At 51.0% G+C, this 17,321-nt stretch overlaps 2 protein-coding genes across 3 annotated transcripts; one reads left to right on the top strand and one right to left on the bottom strand.

The window, feature by feature from the left end:
* Positions 1-1,887: 1,887 nt before the first annotated feature.
* CD8B (CD8 subunit beta) lies at positions 1,888-12,578 on the bottom strand. Of its 2 annotated transcripts, XM_051798644.1 has the most exons (7): positions 12,305-12,578; positions 8,445-8,722; positions 5,596-5,946; positions 3,669-3,764; positions 2,973-3,062; positions 2,025-2,856; positions 1,888-1,986 (listed from the first exon to the last, which is right to left on the bottom strand). In XM_051798644.1, the coding sequence occupies exons 1-6, from the start codon at positions 12,370-12,372 to the stop codon at positions 2,816-2,818; spliced, it is 924 nt and encodes a 307-aa protein (XP_051654604.1). In that variant the 5' UTR covers positions 12,373-12,578; the 3' UTR covers positions 1,888-1,986; positions 2,025-2,815. The 2 variants fall into 2 exon arrangements, with proteins under 2 accessions (XP_051654604.1, XP_051654605.1); XM_051798645.1 differs by lacking the exons at positions 1,888-1,986; positions 2,025-2,856; positions 2,973-3,062; positions 3,669-3,764 and adding an exon at positions 5,137-5,254.
* On the top strand, positions 12,570-14,403 carry LOC127476102 (uncharacterized). The gene has a single exon (XM_051798583.1). The coding sequence runs from the start codon at positions 12,699-12,701 to the stop codon at positions 14,394-14,396; it is 1,698 nt and encodes a 565-aa protein (XP_051654543.1). The 5' UTR covers positions 12,570-12,698; the 3' UTR covers positions 14,397-14,403.
* Positions 14,404-17,321: the final 2,918 nt, after the last annotated feature.

Consider the following 17,321-nt stretch of genomic DNA (forward strand, 5'->3'; position numbering starts at 1 on the left):
ACTGGCATCATCAATGTACTCTCAGCATAGAAGGTGCAGATATCAGGGGACTGAGCTAATTTTCTCACGCATAAAAGCATCTTTTTATTATTGTTTCTGTTGCTTGCTGATGTATGCTCTGGGAAAAAGTCTGTGAAATGGGAGGTGTTTTTATTCCATTGGCTCTCGCAGTTGTGAAACCTGCAACTAAAACCTCTCCCAGGTTCACTGACTAAAACACCCTATTGATGATTATAGAAATTACTAGCATTTTTTTCATCATTTCTATTGGTAAACTGCCCAAACCTGTGTTTCAACAGGCCCAGCATCATCCTTGGCTGTTGCTGTCCTCTCTTGTTTTTACTGCACACATATGATGTGGCATCTGGGTGGGTTTTTTTTGTTTGTTTGTTTTTTCCCCCCCAAATTACAAAGGAATAATGAAGCCTAGTTGGGGAATTCAGACATGGAGCAAATTCTTTGCTTCAGATGGGCAGAGAGCTGAGGGGTAAATCCCTATCCTTTGAGCAGGTGTTACTGGAGTAGGGATGAGTGGCTGAAGTCTATCAAGACAGCATGGTGCTGTCTTGGTGGGTTCCAGCGAGGGTCAGACATTGTGGGGATGTCCTGACCAGGGAGATGGTGGAAGGAGGAGTGGACTGGCCAGGGCTACCCCTGAGGCTGCTCACCTTCCTGTGGGAGAGGAGGATTGAGGTGTGCAGCCTGCCTTTTGCTGCTCAGACCCAGCCCTGCCTGCTTGGCCATGGGAGGCCATCTCCTGTGCTGGCTGAGAGGTGGGAGAACTGAGGAAGGTATAGACATAAGGGTCAGGACACCTCAAGCGTGGGAAACAGAACTGGGATTTCAAAAGCAGCTGCAGGCAGAGGGAAAACCCCTGTTTTTTAAAGAATAAACCTTTGCCCGTGGGAAGTTTCAAAGGGGTTTTCTTACAGCTCTCTTGTAAAAAATACGTATCAGAAAAACCATCTGCTGCTGGGACGAAGCTCTGTGCACTACTTTCAGGGTAGGAAATGATGAGTTTAGTTCATCTGAGCTCTCACAGAGGACAAACTCTGATGTGCTGGAATCAGAGATGCTCAGAGCCCCCTCCCTGCAGCATCTGTGGTGGGATGGGGTCTGGGGCTGATGTCCCCTGTGTCCATCATCTGGGTGGTCTGAGAGCTTGGGTGAGTGTCACAGCCTGGGAAAGCTGGCTCAGCATGGTCCACTCCAGGCTTTATTGCTGTATCATGTGGGGCAAGCATCCACAGCCAGGCTTGAGACCAAGCTATCCAGCAAAATCATGATTAAAGTAGAAAGTGGCAGCTCCAGGTGGCTGGGTGGGAGGGGAGGGGATGCTGCTCTTCCACTGTGATGCTTTACACCCACAAGCTTGTCCCAAGACTGTGTCAGCCCCAGCCCTGGGCACTCTAGAGTCACACCAGCCCTTGGCTTGTGGGCAGCTGTAAGGACACATGCAATGTGCAGGACAGGAGATTCTTGATGCTTCTCCAGCATTAAAATTAGCTGCTGGCCTTCCCACCCACACTGGGGACAGGAGGTGTCTGGACCACCTTCCTCTTGCCCTCTCTGTGTAGCTGACTCAGCCTTGTGCTGGTGCCTGTGTTTGAGCAGATGTGGGGCTGGGGGTGCAGCTGAGAGCAAGTGCCCACTGCCTGTGCTCAGAAAGATGCCAAATTTCCAGCCCCACATCCGCCTTGGAGCCCTAGGCAGCAGCTGAGCCTTGCTAACATCCCTGGGGCGACCTCCCTTGATTCTGGCACCACTCAGGGCTCAGCACATGCGGGCATTGCTTGGGCTCAGCACACACGGGTGCTGTTCAGGACTCAGCACACATGGACTCAGGGCTCAGCAGGGCTGGGGATCAGCACAGATGGATATTGCTCGGGGCTCAGCACACACAGACATCACTTGGGGCAGTTCCTGATGGCTGTGCCGTGCTGCTGGGCTCAGGGTCAGTGCCTGGGCTCAGGGTCAGTGCCTGGGCTCAGGGTCAGTGCTTGGGCTCAGGGCCAGTCCCTGACTGCCTCTGTTTGCTCTCACAGGTGGTGTCGACCTTCAGGCTGTGCCAGGTGTTTGGCCTTGTGTGCATGGCTTTGTCTGGCTCTCCTCTCCCACTCTTGGCTGTTTGCAGTCTCCCATGGGAGAAAACACCCTCCCAGATCTGCTACCCCCTGGAGCTGCTTTAACTCGTTCTTGGGCAGAGGCCATGGTTCCTTGCTTGCTGCACAACTGTGTCTCTCACCAAGCAGGGCCACCAGACACCAGAGCAAAATGGCAGAGTGATATATTCACTTTTGCTATTGAACATTCCTGCACAGGGTCTTCACAATCTATGCAGGGTCCTGCCCCCGCCCCATCCCTGCCGGTTGCTCTCAAAGAGTTCGTTACCAAAGTCTTATCAATCAGCATTAGCGGGAGCAACCCAAAAGCTCGCAGTACCTTCCCAGCCCATCTGAATCCCTTTGGTACAGCAGCCCCCTTCCCCCTGTGCAGACCCAGTTATGCCATTTGCCCTGCTCAGTCCCCTGTGAAAAGTGCTCAGGATGCTGAAGAATCCAGACAGGTCCTTTCACCAGACGTTGTGCCGATGAAAACGTTAAAGTCATGGTCTGTTGCAGGAAAGAAGTGTCTCTTTTGTGGTAAAAGCCCATGTCTGTCCCCTGTAATGTTCTTTCTGGGTCATGTCCAGGCAGTGCTCAGCATCGTGCAGGGGAGGGTCTGTAGCTTCTCCCTGCCTGTCCAAGGCAGGGGGAGCTGCTGGGATTTACTGCCGCTGGGATTTACTGCCGGTGGGATTTACTGCCGGTGGGATTTACTGCCGGTGGATGCGAAGCCACAGCCTTCGTCGCAGACCTGGGGAGAGCCAGTGCCCATCAGTCCCAGCACCCCTCCCAGTTCCCCATCCCATTCCTGGGCTGTCCCAGGGCCTGACACCCCTCATCTTCCCCCAGGGCTGGCAGGATGCTTACGGTGGAGACGGTGGGCGGTGGAGATCAGGGTCAGGAGGAGGAGCAGGGCACCAGCGGCCAGAGGGATCCAGATCAGGGGGCTGCAGGGACCTGGAGAGCAGGAGGGGACTCAGAACCTGGCACCATCCTGCCCTGGCAGCTTTGGGGGATGGAGTGTGGGGTGGGAAAGGGAGAAAAGCAAGGCAGGCCCTCAGAGGAGGGGTAGAGATGTGAGCACATGAGATATTCTTTGAAAGATGCATCACAGAATCACAGGAAGACACCACAGTGGGTCACTGGCCCAACCTCCCTGCTCAAGCAGGGTCATCCTAGAGCACATGGCCCAGGACTGTGTCCAGAGGGCTTTTGAATATTTCCAGTGAGGGAGATTCCACAATCCCTCTGGGCACCCTGTTCCAGTGGTCAATCACCCTCACAGTAAAGAAGGCATTGCAGGGAACTAACCTCTGAGCTCATGATAACCTAAACTGAAATATATCCTGGCCCCTAAACTGTGTATACCCCAGGAAATCCCTCCTAAAGGCAGAGGTCAGCTCCATCCAAAGCAGTGGGTCCAGGTGCACCCTGACACCCACCCCTGCAGACTGACATTGTGGTTGCCCCCACCCCAGGACAAACTCCTGCTGGACCCTGGGGACCCCCAGGAGCTCAGCAAACCCCTCTTGCAAGGCAGTCTGAGCCAACCCCGTGCCATACCTTTCTTGCTGGCAGCTTTGCATGTGGTTATGCACCGTACGGGCTTTTTGGAGACTGGTGCCTGAGTGGTCTTTGAAGGCAGAGGCAAAACATCAACTGGGGGATAAGGAGAAGAAAAGGATGGTCGGTGTGGCACTGAGTGCAGCAGAGATCCCAAACAGGAGGCAAGAAGGGCTGGAAATTTTGGCCCTTAAAACTGGTCCCCTCCAGCGACCCCCACAAAGGGCTGTGTCATCCAGAGGGGATGGGAGCTTGACCTGAGCCTCTTGGTGGCCACAGAAGTTACAAAGAGCTTGTAAAGGTGTTAAAAAACCAACAAACTAGGAAAAGAAGGGCAGAAGGCTAAGGCAGAGAAAAAAAATCCAACTTCTTTGAGCTGCATCTCACCAGCATTGCACAAAATCATGGGTAGCGGGAGATTTCAGTAGTACTGGGAGGTTTTAAGGGATCTGGGTCTTTTCCTTATTCAGATTGCTCTAATCTTGTTCATTGTTCAAAATGGGAATTTTTTTCCTGATAAAATGAGGGCAGGACTTATTACGGTGTATCTGAATTACAATGGAGCACATTCATCTCTCAGTAAAGTTGGTCAGGAAAATATCCCAGTAATGTATTTAAATAGCTTTATGCCTGACTGCTCAAACCACAATTATTCAAAATTCAAAACTATTTTTTTGTGCTTCTATCAAGGATGGAAATTCCTACGGAAACTACCGTTCTTTTACATGGAAAGATGAGACATCAGGGGCCCAGGATTTATCTGCACAACTGCTCCTTTACACTATAATAGACTTAAAGAAAAGGAACTTAAAGACAATTTGTTTTATCATGAGTACTAAAAGGAAAAGAGGAAAACATCCAGCAAAACCTGAATCCTCCCAGAACACCTGCTGTTTTCCAGTTTTTAATTGGAGTGTCCTTGATCAAGCTGAATTTCAAGCCTGTTTTTCATGCTTTGCACAGAGATATGTGCCCAGTTGATAAAAAACAGTTCTCCTTTATCTTAAACCAGCTTTTCTCGAAGCCGGCAAGAATCCAAAAGGGATTTCTTGGGCATCTCAAGGTGCAGGGGATATTTGCAAAAAACAACCCAGAAAAATTGGGACACTGGGGCTGCTTTAGGGTCAGAAGTATAGCTGCATTTTGGTTAAATAAGTTATTTATATCTTGGTTAAACAAGTTATTTGTCTCCCTAAAAGTCTGCAAAAAAGGGACTAAATCCTACTTCAAACACATTAGTTTTTCTACATCAACTCCTGCTCTCTGGTCAAGGGGAAAACGGTCTGAAAAGTGCTTCTGTATGACCCAGATGTCTGTAAAGCATTTCTTCCCCAGTTGCCACCTGCAGACAGCTCTGATTTCTGGTTGGAGCCCCCCAGAGATAGTGGGTCGGGAGCTTTGAGGAAGAAATCCCATTTCAGTTCTTTATGTGAAGGATGAGCTTGAAAGCTGCTGTCAGACCCACCCCCGAGATGTGAGGAGTGATGTCCTCTGGCCTCAGTGTTGTCACTGGAAGGGAGGGTAAGGAAGAACCCATGGCATGGAAGGACCTGGGAGCTGAGCAGGGCACACATCCAGCCTCTCATCTGAAATGCAGCAGGGGATGAGAAATACACATGGCATGGCAATATCAGGGGCTGAGAGTCTTCTCATGGAAATCCTAAACCACTAGGACCGATGTAGTGCTCAGGGCATGGCCACAGCAGAGCAACTGCTGATGGCAAAGGGACTATCACATGCAGCTGGCCAAAAGGTTTCTGTATTTTCTGCTCTATCCAGTCTCATAGATCTCTTCAGAGAAACCCCAGAGCCCCAACCTTGCACGTCAAAATTGAGAAGAGTCTTCCAACCCTCATCCCCCCCTTACCCAGGGACCTCATCACAGGCTGCTTGTGGCATACTTTGGAACCCTGGGGGTGATGCTTACCCACACTGAGCTGTGTCCCACTGCCCAGGAAGAGCTGGGAGGACTGGGAGACGGAGCAGTAATAGATGCCATTGTCCAAGGCATGGAGGTGGCTGATGTGCAGGCTGTAGGAGTTGTGGACACTCGCCCTATGGACACTAAACTTGTTCTGGCTGATGTTTGCACCATATGTGGTTTTGCCCAATAAGTTGCAAAATACCAGGAACTCAAAGATTTGCCTCTCCTGGCTCCAGCGGTACCAGTACAGCCCGGTGTGCTCCTTCTTCAGCTCACAGAGGATTTCTGTTTTATTGTTAGTTTGGGCTAAAATATGCTCTGGAGTTTGGGATAAGAGTAGGTTTCTACAGAAGCCTAAGAAAAAAGAGACAGATATACACAATTATTATTTTCTTTTCACAGAATCGCAGAATGTTCTGAGTTGGAAGGGATCCACAAGGATCATCTAGTCCAGCTCTTAACTGAAAGGCCCATATAGGGATCAAACCCACAGCCTGGCTGTTATTAGCACCATGCTCTAATCTCAGGCCTAATCTCAGGGTTTAGTTATTTTTCTTCCATGCTAAGTACAGATTTTCTTTATGGGTTTAATAAAATCAAGTAGTCACAGATCGGGGGATCACACAAGGGAGAAACAGGAGCAGCTTTACCAGGATGCTCCCATATTTCCTCAGAGGCCTTTTGGGGTTCAGCAGCTTTTTTTGGGTCAAGCCTAGTTACAGAGTTTGCCCTGCAAACAATCATCTAAGGAGGAGGGTCAGTGGCAGGGAAAGGGATGGAGGGATGGTTTTGAGAGTGTCCTCGAGGCTGTATGTGCCGGGAAGGGCATCCCCAGCTGCTCCTGTGGATGCCCCTCTTCTGTCCCCCTTCTTTTTAATAAAGAATAAAATTTTTTTTTTGAGCCTCTTAACTTATTTCCCAGGTTTTTCTTCTAACAGATGCAATGCCGATAAACATCTCAGGTGCAGAAGAAAGACCAAAAAAATGTGCAAAACATCTCAAAATGTGCCAATTTTACATTAGGTTTCAGACAATGTTATTTTTACAGGAATTTTGAGACGTTGGGAAAGGAGAGGGAGTGAGGGGTAGCCGTGGGGTTCAAAGCTTTGGTTTGGTATCACATCTCCCTGTTTGGGCTTTGCAGCTTCTGTTGGAAATTATCTAAGTTGTGTTTGGCCCAGGCAGATGTGAGCGGTGTCTGTGTGTGAGTGAGGATGTGTCCTTGTGAGAAGGATAACAGGTAACGTGTGATCCTTTCTGTTCAGCAAACAGTCCTTCAAAACTCTAGATACTCTGAGACCAAGTGAAAAACAGCCCTCTGAAGATAAGGACGGTCTTGCTTCCCCCGTCTGTTTCCCAGGCATGTTTTAAAGCTGTGCAAAAACCTCAAAAATACATGTTTCTTGCCTTTTTTTTTTTTTTACCTTAAAATGTCCCTTTTCCTTCAAAATCCCAAATCTGCTTACAGTAGCTGTTGCATCCTCATGCAGTCCTGCAAACCCAGTGGTGTAGGAATGGGTTGGCATGATGCATAAACGCCAGAAGCCATCACTGTGGCACAAGGCCCTGATGTCCCCCATATTCCCAATGGGACAGGCAGAGGAGAGTGCTCTGGTGACTGACACAAGTCCAGAGCCGTCCTCTGTCCCCACACCGATGACCCCATCACTGCAGAGCCCTGATATGGCAATGCTGAAATTCAGGCGTTGCACGGCAGCTGCAGCACTTCACCACATTCTCTGGCTCTGTGACAATATCAATGTCTCCTTATCATTAAAATACAAAATTTTCAGATTTTAGAGTGCAGTTCTCACAAACTTTGCTCTGGCAAACCCATGTGGTTTTTAAGGGGGTGAAATGTGTGTGGCCATGGGGCATAGGGGCTTCAGGCTCTCCTTGGCTGCCCTGAGGTCTGGCTGGCAACTTAACTCTTTCTGGCTGGGAAACTTAACTCTTCATGAAAAGCTTCTCCTTGAGCTGTTGGAGAGGCTGTTAGATGAGTCATAAAGGATGAGAAGGGATACTGGAAAATCTCAGCTCAGTGGACAAGTGGTCAAGCTCCAGTGGGGTGAGCCGGGATGAAGCCAGAGCAGAAAAGCCCATCCTCAGTCATACCTTCACCCTCCAAAACCTCCCTGTTCCCTTTCCTGGTGGGGGACCACAGGGAATCATGGTGATTGCACATGGTTGGCCAGACCAGCTTGCAGCACCCTAAAAATGGTCTCTATTCCCTTTATGTGTGCAGAGCAAACTCTCATTTATTGAGGCTTTCTCAGCGAGCTCCTCACTGTACATATCTATAGGATATTACTGCCTGTAAGGTATGGTTTTGTAACGCACCAATTCCAGCTGTGGCCCTTGGGAAATACTCAGTCTTTGGATGATTTAGAAGCAAATTTTATGGGATGTTTATTGCCTTCGTGCTACACAGGCAGCATAGGTAGATGCTACTTTAACTTCTCCATCAGCAACTTCCTACAGTCCATCTGCACTGAGGGTGCAGTAAAAATAAACTCTGTGGCGTCCATACCATTATGTATTGAGCTCTGAATAGAATATAGAATAGAATAGAACAGACTATTTCAGCTGGAAGGGACCTACAGTTACCATCTGTAACTGTACAGCCTGACCAATTCAGGGCTGACCAAAAGCCAAAGCATGTTATTAATGACACGATCCAAAATTATGCGGCGATAGGTAATAATATCCTATAGATCTATACTATGCCTGTATGTTTAAACTTCCATCATCCAGATGCTGTACAACACATCCCACATGCTGGAGTAGGGTGGAAGAGAGGCCCCACCACGATTTTAGGTGCCCTCAACTCTTAAGAGACGTGTCCTTCTTACCTGGGATCTGGAGGCAGATGCAGAGATGGAGCCACGGCCGGGCCATGGTGGTGGAGTCAGTGACGGAGGGGTTTGTGCCAGGTCCCCTTCTCCACCCACGGTCACCTCCTGCTGGAAGGGATGGCTTCACCTCAGGAAGTTCTTCCCCGTCCTGGCACAGATGTCTCACCAACGGCTGCCAAAGAGCATCTGCCAAGGCAGCACCTGGAGTCTCAGCACAGCAGCTTCTTCCACGCTGAGCCCCACGTCCAGCACTGCACAGGTTACCCTCAAATCCCCTCTAGGAATATTAAAAAAAAAAAAAAAAAGAAAACCCATTGATTTTTAATTATGATTTCTTCATATTTCACCACCCAGTTATTCTTCCTTCGTTTAATCTACTTCCATGCGATTAAAAAGTGACTAATGTAGGAACTTGGCATTAAAGATAAAAGCAGGGAAGGATGAATTTTGGCTGTTTTTTTCTCTCTGCTGAAATCAAAAAGCATTCAAAATAAGGAAAAGATGCAGGTTGATCCGCAGGGTTGTTTTCTTCAGCAAAGTTTTTAGCATGAGGTGTTTTTCTCTGGAAAATGCTGAACACCAGACCAATCCACCATAAAGCAGAGACGTGAGGCATCACAGAAAACTTTGAAGTCAAGAGCAAGAAACCTCAAACAAATTTGTGGCTGAAAAACCACAAAAATAAGGAAACTTTGCTGGGGCTCCCCACCCCGTGGCATGTGCTGCTTTGGTAGCTGTGACAGCGCTCTGAAATATGCAGAATTTCATCATTTTATCATTCAAATGATAAAATATCAGAGTGGCTTTGAAATGTCCTTGTGAGGAAGATGTTTGAAGCGTTTGGGGTTTAGGATTCAAAGAGGGAAACTAAAGGGGTGAGCTGGTGTCAGTAGCCTTCAATATTTCCATGATCAGGAAAAAAAATGTAAATTATTTATTATTTTTATTTATTTACTGCCTTCTTTGCTGCCAAGTGAGGTTCAGTTTTATGTCCCTCTTGTGCAGATCCTTGTGGTCCTTACAACACCCCAGCATCTCCTCAGCAAGGGGAGTCTCACATGGGGGCACTGAGAAATTTCCCCTAGGGTTGAGCTGGCAGAAGAATACAAGAAATTATATTGTGTCTTGTACACTGTTAGTTGTTGGTCCATTTTGTACTACATTCTTCCATGCTGATGTAACACATCCTCTCCCCTTTTCTGTTTAAATTAATTTCCTGCTCGAAGGTGGTTGCTAACTGCAAAAGCCTTGCCACAAAGTGCTCAGTTGCTAAAATTTAGGGTGGGCTGAATTGTTCCTTAACTCTTTCCTGTCAGGAGAAAGTAATTTTAGCATTTTCAAACCTATTTCAGCGCTTTTAAGCTCTTGTTTTCAGAGCTGAGCCCCTGATATGGGATGCAGCAACACTTGCCTCTCCCTTCCTCACCTCCTGCTCATCTGTCCCCTTTTGTTTCACATCACTCCCAAATTGGGGCCTCCCCAGAATGGGGTGATACACCTCTTTTTTTGTAGAGGGTGGAAGACAGGGAGTACTTAATATAAGAAATGCCATTGCAAGTGAATTTTGCCTTCATCTCTGTGGTGAAGTCAGTGAAATGAGCCCAATATCCCTGGCTGTTGCAATGGCTGTGTCCCTCTTTTCTCACTTTCACCTGGAGCATCTTCAGGCTTCCTGGCCAGGACAAGAGTTTGTCCAAGAGGTGGCTTTTGTCACCACTACAACCTTGAAAATGGGGATATTACACTGGGGTGATTCCCCAAGACATTATAGCAGCTTCCTTGCAGTACTTTTACCTATGGAAAGATGGTAAAAGATGCTTCCCTGCAGCAATTTTACCTATGGAAAGAAAAAGGAATATGTGCAATGTAAAAGCATAGAGTGTGTACTGGAACAGGGATTAAGTTTAATTTTTTTTGAAGCTGTTGTTTATGTGCAGTGAAGATGTTCACTGACTGTTCTCAGGACTGGGTATCACTCTTACAAGAAAACATTTTGAAGGGGGGATGCTTTTGTCTGGCAGCACATCGCCAACAAAAACCAAAGCACTGTGGGAACGTGCAGGAGACACCTGCTGTTTACAACATCCCCACATTGTTTGGGGCTGCTGTCCTGGGAAGAAAGTAGGGGAGGAAAGAAGGGTGTAGGTTGATCTGATCTGTACACACAAGCAAGATTTGTTGGTGACCTTGCTGGGGGTACAGTGGCTCCTAATCACGAGTGTTTGGCTAACGGCTGGGCCAAGGTGGGGGGGATCGCTGAATTTTGGTGCTTTTGCACAATTTCTAGGGAATTCTATCCTTTTTTTGACATTAAAGACAACCATCCCTGTCCCCAGCCCAGCCAATTCCCTGTGGACCCATCCCAGTGGGAAAGATCCCCTCTTCTTTTCCCCAGCCTGCATCCTGCCCACCTCACCAGGCTGACACTCACTCCTGGTGCTTTCACCAGCTTTGTCACATTTTTTACTCTCTTTACTCCCTGTGATGAGTTTCCTGCAGCAAAGTGTTTGTTTTGCGAGGTTGGAGCAAAGCACTGGGGTAGAAAAACAGGGTTTACAGTCAAGAAGCAGGACCTGGCTGGGGTTTCATCTCTGTTAAACTCCCTTGTTACAGCAGAGGTAACTGCAACTGGGCTGTAAATTTAAGGCCAGAGAAAACAGCTGCAAGAAAAATAGGGGGAAAATGCATTCTCTATGTGCTTCTGGGGCTGCAAGGGCTGACTTTTGGGGTCAGGGAAGGTTGCTCAGCCCCAAGTCTGGTCCAACATGGTCCAGCTGGGCAGTATCTAGAAATAAGGGCCTGCTGGGGATAATGAAGTGCAGGACAGAAACTCCCTAGGATTCGAGCAGCCACATGTGAACATTTTTTTCCATTTTTAATTTTTTGAAATGGTTTCATTCCAGGGAAGGGTGTAGCTCCTGGAGAATTTCATTAGGGGTAAAAGCAGTGCTGAAAATGATAGCATTTTCACTGAGTCAGATCACAGAATTACAGAATCACAGAATATGTCGAGTTGGAAGGGACCTACAAGGATCACCGAGTCCAACTCCTGGCCCTGCACAGGACCCTCCCTAATCTTTTCCTTAGTGTAACAGCAGGAAAAAAAAGAATTCAAAACAAAACAAGTGGGTCAAATTTTGTAAACTGCTCCAAGCTAAGATGTGGTTTGTAGGATGAGGCTGGGGGGCCTTTGCAGGTGCACATTTACAGCTGTAATTCAGCTGATGCAATATCACAGCTGAAGCTCCTGACATGTCATGGGGTTGCCCTTAAGGTACATTTCAGTGTATGATGAACTGGGATGTAGCATGGAAAAATGCTGCTTTTAAAGACCAGATGCCAAAATGGATCTAAATGATGAACTGTGTAAATTTTCCTGCCATTTCACCCCCACTGGCAAACAGTTCTGTGCTTGGGGGTGGTTTGGAGGGACTGTGTGTGTTAGAGGTGTCAGATGTGAGCCCCATGTGTGATCTCCCCCCCAAATCCCAGATGCTAATGGGGTGTGCAGCAAATGAGGGGGCCATGGGGGGATTTGGGAGAATGGATGCTGAGAGTACAGGCTCCAGCTCTCCCTCTTCAGGACACTTGGTGCAAGCAGAAGTTAGCATGGGCGAGTGGTGACTAATCCTGGACCCCCCCAAATAGATAAGGGGCAGAGCAGGTGCTGCTGTTTGATTTCAGTTTCCTAATCAGTGTTGAAGAGGATAAGGAAAGACAAGGGAAGTGTCCTTGGGAAGGCAGCACGTGGAGGAGGAAAAGCCACCGAGGAACTAAACATAGGTGTTATCATCCCAAAACAACGACCTGCCATGGCTATAAAAATCACCGGGCTGAGACGTCGTGACCACCTTTACCTTAAAGGTGCCAAATCTGCTGGAACTCTGCAGCGACCCTCTTCAGCTTCCCGGGACTGCCAGGACATTCAGCCAAGGATTGGTGAGATCTTATTACTGGGGTCTTACTCTGTCTCTGCTTTGCTTCTCCCGCTCCCGCATCCCTTCCCCGTCCCCTTCCCGGGAGCTGCTGGGTCGCGGCAGCTGCCGGCTCGGCCGCAGCCACCCTTTCCCACCTTTCCCACCTTCCCCACCTTCCCTTTCCCTCGCTCCCGGGTTCGGCGTCTCCCCGGGGGGCTTTTCGGAGGGGCGGGTCGCGGGGTCGCAGCCTTGCTCCGAGGGTGGGCCGGCGGCGCCGGTGTTATGGTAGCTTTGCCCTGAGACAGAGCCGTCTCAGATCTCGTGCCCTTCAACCATGATGACCGACATCGTTAGCACCTGGAAGCTGGAGCAGTTTGTGCTCCAGAAGTGTCTCCCCGCAATTTGGTCCCCGGGGTCCTTCCAGGGCCCAGAGGCATACCAGCAGCTCTGCCAGCAGTGGGAGAGCTGGTCGGAGGAGAACAAAAAGCCCAAACCCACAAACAAGTGCAAGAAGCGAGCGGCTTTGCAGGGTTTGTTGATGGTGGGCAGGGAGTTGTCTAGATTGCTGAAGGAGGCTCTTGAGAATGTGCAGACCTTGGAGCAGGACAAGGCCGAACTCAAAATTCAGGTGGACAACCTGCGGGCTGAGGTGCAGGGTTTGTGTGGGGATTCTCTGCGGAGTGCTGTAGAGATCACCCGGCTGGAAAACAAGCTGGGGTATGAGAAGCTGAAAACGGAGGAGCTGAAGAAGGAGGTTGGCAGGTGGATTGGGGAGACCCACGACGCGCAGAGCGCGGTGCGGGCGGTCCTGCAGGACGTCCATCGGGACCGGGGCACTGGCCCTGATCACAAGGTATGCCATGCCAAGATCCAGGAGCTGGAAGCAGAGCTGGGGGTGTCGAGGGGCATTGTGGCTGCCATCAAGGGCAAGAGGAGCCAGGCCGGGAATGGGGAGGGGGAGGACTCCCTGGACACGCACCCACCCCACTATGATTATGAGGATGATGTGTGGGGTGCCAACAGCCCCACCAGGCCATCCCCTTATGCTCCTCTGCGGGAGGAGGTGTGCCAGCTGCAAGCAGGGGAGGCAGAGGCTTCCAAAGACAAAAAGACCCCCCACGATGAGCCAGTCAGTCACATCCCACTCCAGCCAATAGACACCAATAGGGCTGTGCTCTGGTTTACCCCTGAGCAGCTCAAGACAGTGGGGAAGATGCTGGGGCCACTGTCAAAGGAGACAGCCATCAACTGGCTGTCCAGGGTCCAGCGTCTGCCCAAGTGCCAGAATGGCAACTTCGTGAGTGACCTGATAGATGTTGTGAGAAAGTGCATGAAACCAGATGATTTCGCAGCACTGCCAGGGGATGTGCAGATGGGCAATGTCCAGGATATCAGGGACGTCCAGCTGGCCGTGCTGAAGGTGTTCTTCCCAGAGGTCAACCCCTTAGTACTCTTCCACCAGGAGAAGCAGAACCCCGAGGAGCGGCCAGATGCCTACGTTAACCGTAAGAAGATGCTCTACCAGATGGCTGGGCTGCCTGGATCAAAGGACTCCCCCCTCGATTTTGACAGGCCTGAATTCAAGGAGCCACTGGTGGTGGGGCTGACACCCCCACTGCGGGTGATCGCTGGTGGGGACGCAGCCAAAAAGCCGCTGTCAGAGCTGGAGCAGATCCTGACCCAGAATTTTGAGCTGCAAAAGCAGGCATTCCCAGGGTACATGGTGGGGGGGAAGAAAGGGAAAACCTCGGCCATGCCTTTCCAAAATGCAGGGATGAGAAAAATGCAAGGAGACAACCGAAAAGATCTTGATAGCAAAGGGGGCTTGGGGAAGGAGAACCAGCAAGGGATGAGGTTTCAGAAGTCCAACCCTTGGCGGGCCGAGCTGAGGAAGCGCTTGATAAAATATGAGAAACAGGAGGACATTGATGGCTTGCCGGATGCGGAGCTCTTCCAAAAACTGGCCCTGCATGAGGCCAAAAAGCACAGCAGCTCCCACCTGATTGACCCGGGGTCTAAGGCTCAGCAATAGGGCTGCCAGGCACCTGCGTCGCCCCTTTTTGTGGCACCGATTAAGACCGATTTGTGGGGGCGTCCGATAGTTGATACAACTATTGGAGGAGGGGTGCTTGGACAAGTGATGTTAATTGATACTGGTGCCTCTTATTCAATTCTGAATATGGCCCCCGGCAATGCCGGGATCTTCCAAACCTCTGAAATTATTGAACTGACAGGGCCGGACGGCCAAAAATCCCCAGTGCCCTTCACAGGGCCTGTACCCTTTGAAATTGGGACTGCCAAAGGGTCTGAAAAATTTGGGAAAATGGAAATAAAGGGAAAGGTGGGAATTTTAGCCATCTCTGCACTGACAAAGATGGGAGTGGTGGTGGACTTGGCAAACCAAGCACTGCTACACTGCCCACAAATTGATGTGCCTGTCATCCTGGCAAGCCATAGGGTGATGTCAGTGAAAGCCCCTGAGCTCCTGGTCCACCCTGAGTGGGAGCCCCGAGTGAAACGGGTCACGGAGCAGTTCCCCCAGGTCTGGGCACGGAGCAAGCTGGACTGTGGGCAGATTGATGCTGCCGTGGTAGTCAAAGGACCAGATCCTCCTCCTCAGCCTCAGCCCTGGTACCCAGCTGAGGCTGAGGACAGCTTGTGGGACACAGTCAAAACCTTGCTGGACCAGGGTGTGCTGGTGGAGCAGCAGAGCACCTGCAACGCCCCGGTGTGGCCCCTGAAGAAAGCCAATGGGAAAACGTGGAAGCTGACAGTTGACTTCAGTGCCCTGAACCGTGTCACCCCACTGCAGACCTCCACAGTGGTCAGGTACCCTGCCATCATGGCAGCCATCTCCCAGGGATCCAAGTGGTTCTCGGTGCTCAACCTGACCAGCCCATCGTTTGCCATCCCCCTGCACCCTGAGTCCTGGCACAAATTTGCCTTCACCCTTCAAGGACGGCAATTTGCTTTCACCAGAGTCCCTCTGGGTTTCCACAATGCCCCTGCCATCTGCCATGCACACGTGGCGAAGATGTGGGAGCAACTCAGCCACCAGGAGAGCGTGCTGTCCTGTGCTGGTGATGTCCTCATCCACACCCAGACCAAGGAGAAGAACCTGGAGGTGCTGGCAGAGGTGCTGAAGGCTGTCCAGAAGACAGGCTTCAAGATCAACCCCACAAAGGCCCAGCTGTGCTGGAAGGAGGTCTCCTTCATGGGGGTGACCCTTGGGGAGGAAGGGCGCTCACTGGAAAAGCAGAGGGTCGAGCTAATACAGAAGATGTTGGCACCATCGGATGCCACCACCCTCAGGTCCTTCCTGTCTCTCCTGAGGCTATGCCGTGAGTTCATCAAAGGCTACGCAGAAAAAGCAGCCCCCCTCTGCCACCTCCTGAAAAAGAACACCCCCTGGGAATGGGGGCCAGAGCAGGACCAGGCAGTAAAGACCTTAAAGGAGAGTGTGGCACAAGCCCCCATGCTGGCACATCCTCAGGGGGACAGCCCCTATGTTCTGCAGCTGGCCTGCACGGGCAGGGGGCTTCAGGCCTCCTTGGGCCAGCAACACAGTGCCAACATGCTCCCTGTTGCCCACGCCTCGCGCCTCCTGACTCCAGTCGAGCAACAGTTCACTGACTATGAGAGGGAGGTTTTAGCCCTGACCTGGGCCCTGCAGCACTGGGAATATGTGGTGGGGTCAGCCCCAGTGCTGCTGAGGACCTCCCTCACCCCTGTGACGTACCTCTTGTTGGGGAAGAGGGATGAGGGTCCCCTGCAGTACCCCAGGATGGCCATGGCCAACTGGGCATTGTCATTGACCAACAAGGAGATCTCTGGGGACCCCTCGCCCGGTGCCTACAGGGTGGTAATCAGTGGAGAGAGGGATGGGCAGGAGCCGGTGGGCCCCCTTACTGAGCCCAAGCCACGGCGGGCACCCCTGTTTGAGAGCAACCTCCGCCTGGAGGAGGCCAAGGAGAGAGGCTACGTTGTGTGGTTCGTAGATGGGTCCAACTACTACGAGGAAGGGGTGCCCTACACGGGCTATGCCGCTGTCAACTGGGGCACGGGGGAGGTGGTGAAGGGGAAGTGCCTGCCGCACTCCATCCAGGCTGCCGAGCTGGTGGCCGTGATGGCCGCCCTGGAGAACACGCCGGCAGACCAGCCACTGGCCATATTCTCAGACTCGGGCTGGGTGGTGCGTGTGGTGCTGGAGTGGCTGCCGCTCTGGAAGGAGAGGGACATGCAGTCTGCCGATGGCAAGCCTGTCACCTATGCCAAAAAGCTGCTGTACCTTGCGAGGCTGGCGGAGCAGAGGGCCTGCCCAGCCCAGATCATTAAGGTCAAGGCCCACAAGAAGGGAACAGAGGAAGCCAAGTGGAACAAGGAGGCAGATGCCAAAGCCAAGCAAGGTGCAAAGGAAGGGCTGATGTGGAAGGCCAGCAAGATTGCAGAGAACGGCCTTCTGTCCGTGGTGCCCAGTAGGCACTGGGAGAGTGTGGATCTAGTGGGCTTGCAAGCACAAGACCCCAGGCTCCGGGAGTTAGCACAGGGCAGGGAGTACAAAGGGTGCAAGGTGTGGAAGGATGTCTCAGGGCTGGTCCTGGCACGGAGGGAGGGGGCGGATTACCCAGTCTGGGTGGTGCCTGAACTTGTCCGGACAGAGCTGGTGGCCCTGGCTCATGAGCAGGGGCATTGGGGTACAGACAAGACCATGGTGAGGCTGCAGGGTGTTGGGTGGTGGCCTGAAATGAGAGAGGACGTGGAGAGGTATGTCAGCAACTGCCTGACATGTGCAGCCAACAATCCTGATGCCAAAACGGCCAAAGCCCTCTTGGGCCCCCAGAGGATTTCTGGGCCATGGAGCAAGTTGCAGATGGAGTTTATTGGCCCTCTGCCCCAAACAGCCCATGGCAACAAGTATTGCCTGGTGATCAGTGATAACTTCACCAACTGGGTGGAA

This window comes from Manacus candei, unplaced genomic scaffold (assembly GCF_025592945.1).
Source record: "Manacus candei isolate 608988 ecotype Guabito, Panama unplaced genomic scaffold, ASM2559294v1 h1tg000048l, whole genome shotgun sequence".
In the NCBI taxonomy this organism is placed as follows: Eukaryota; Metazoa; Chordata; class Aves; order Passeriformes; family Pipridae; genus Manacus; species Manacus candei.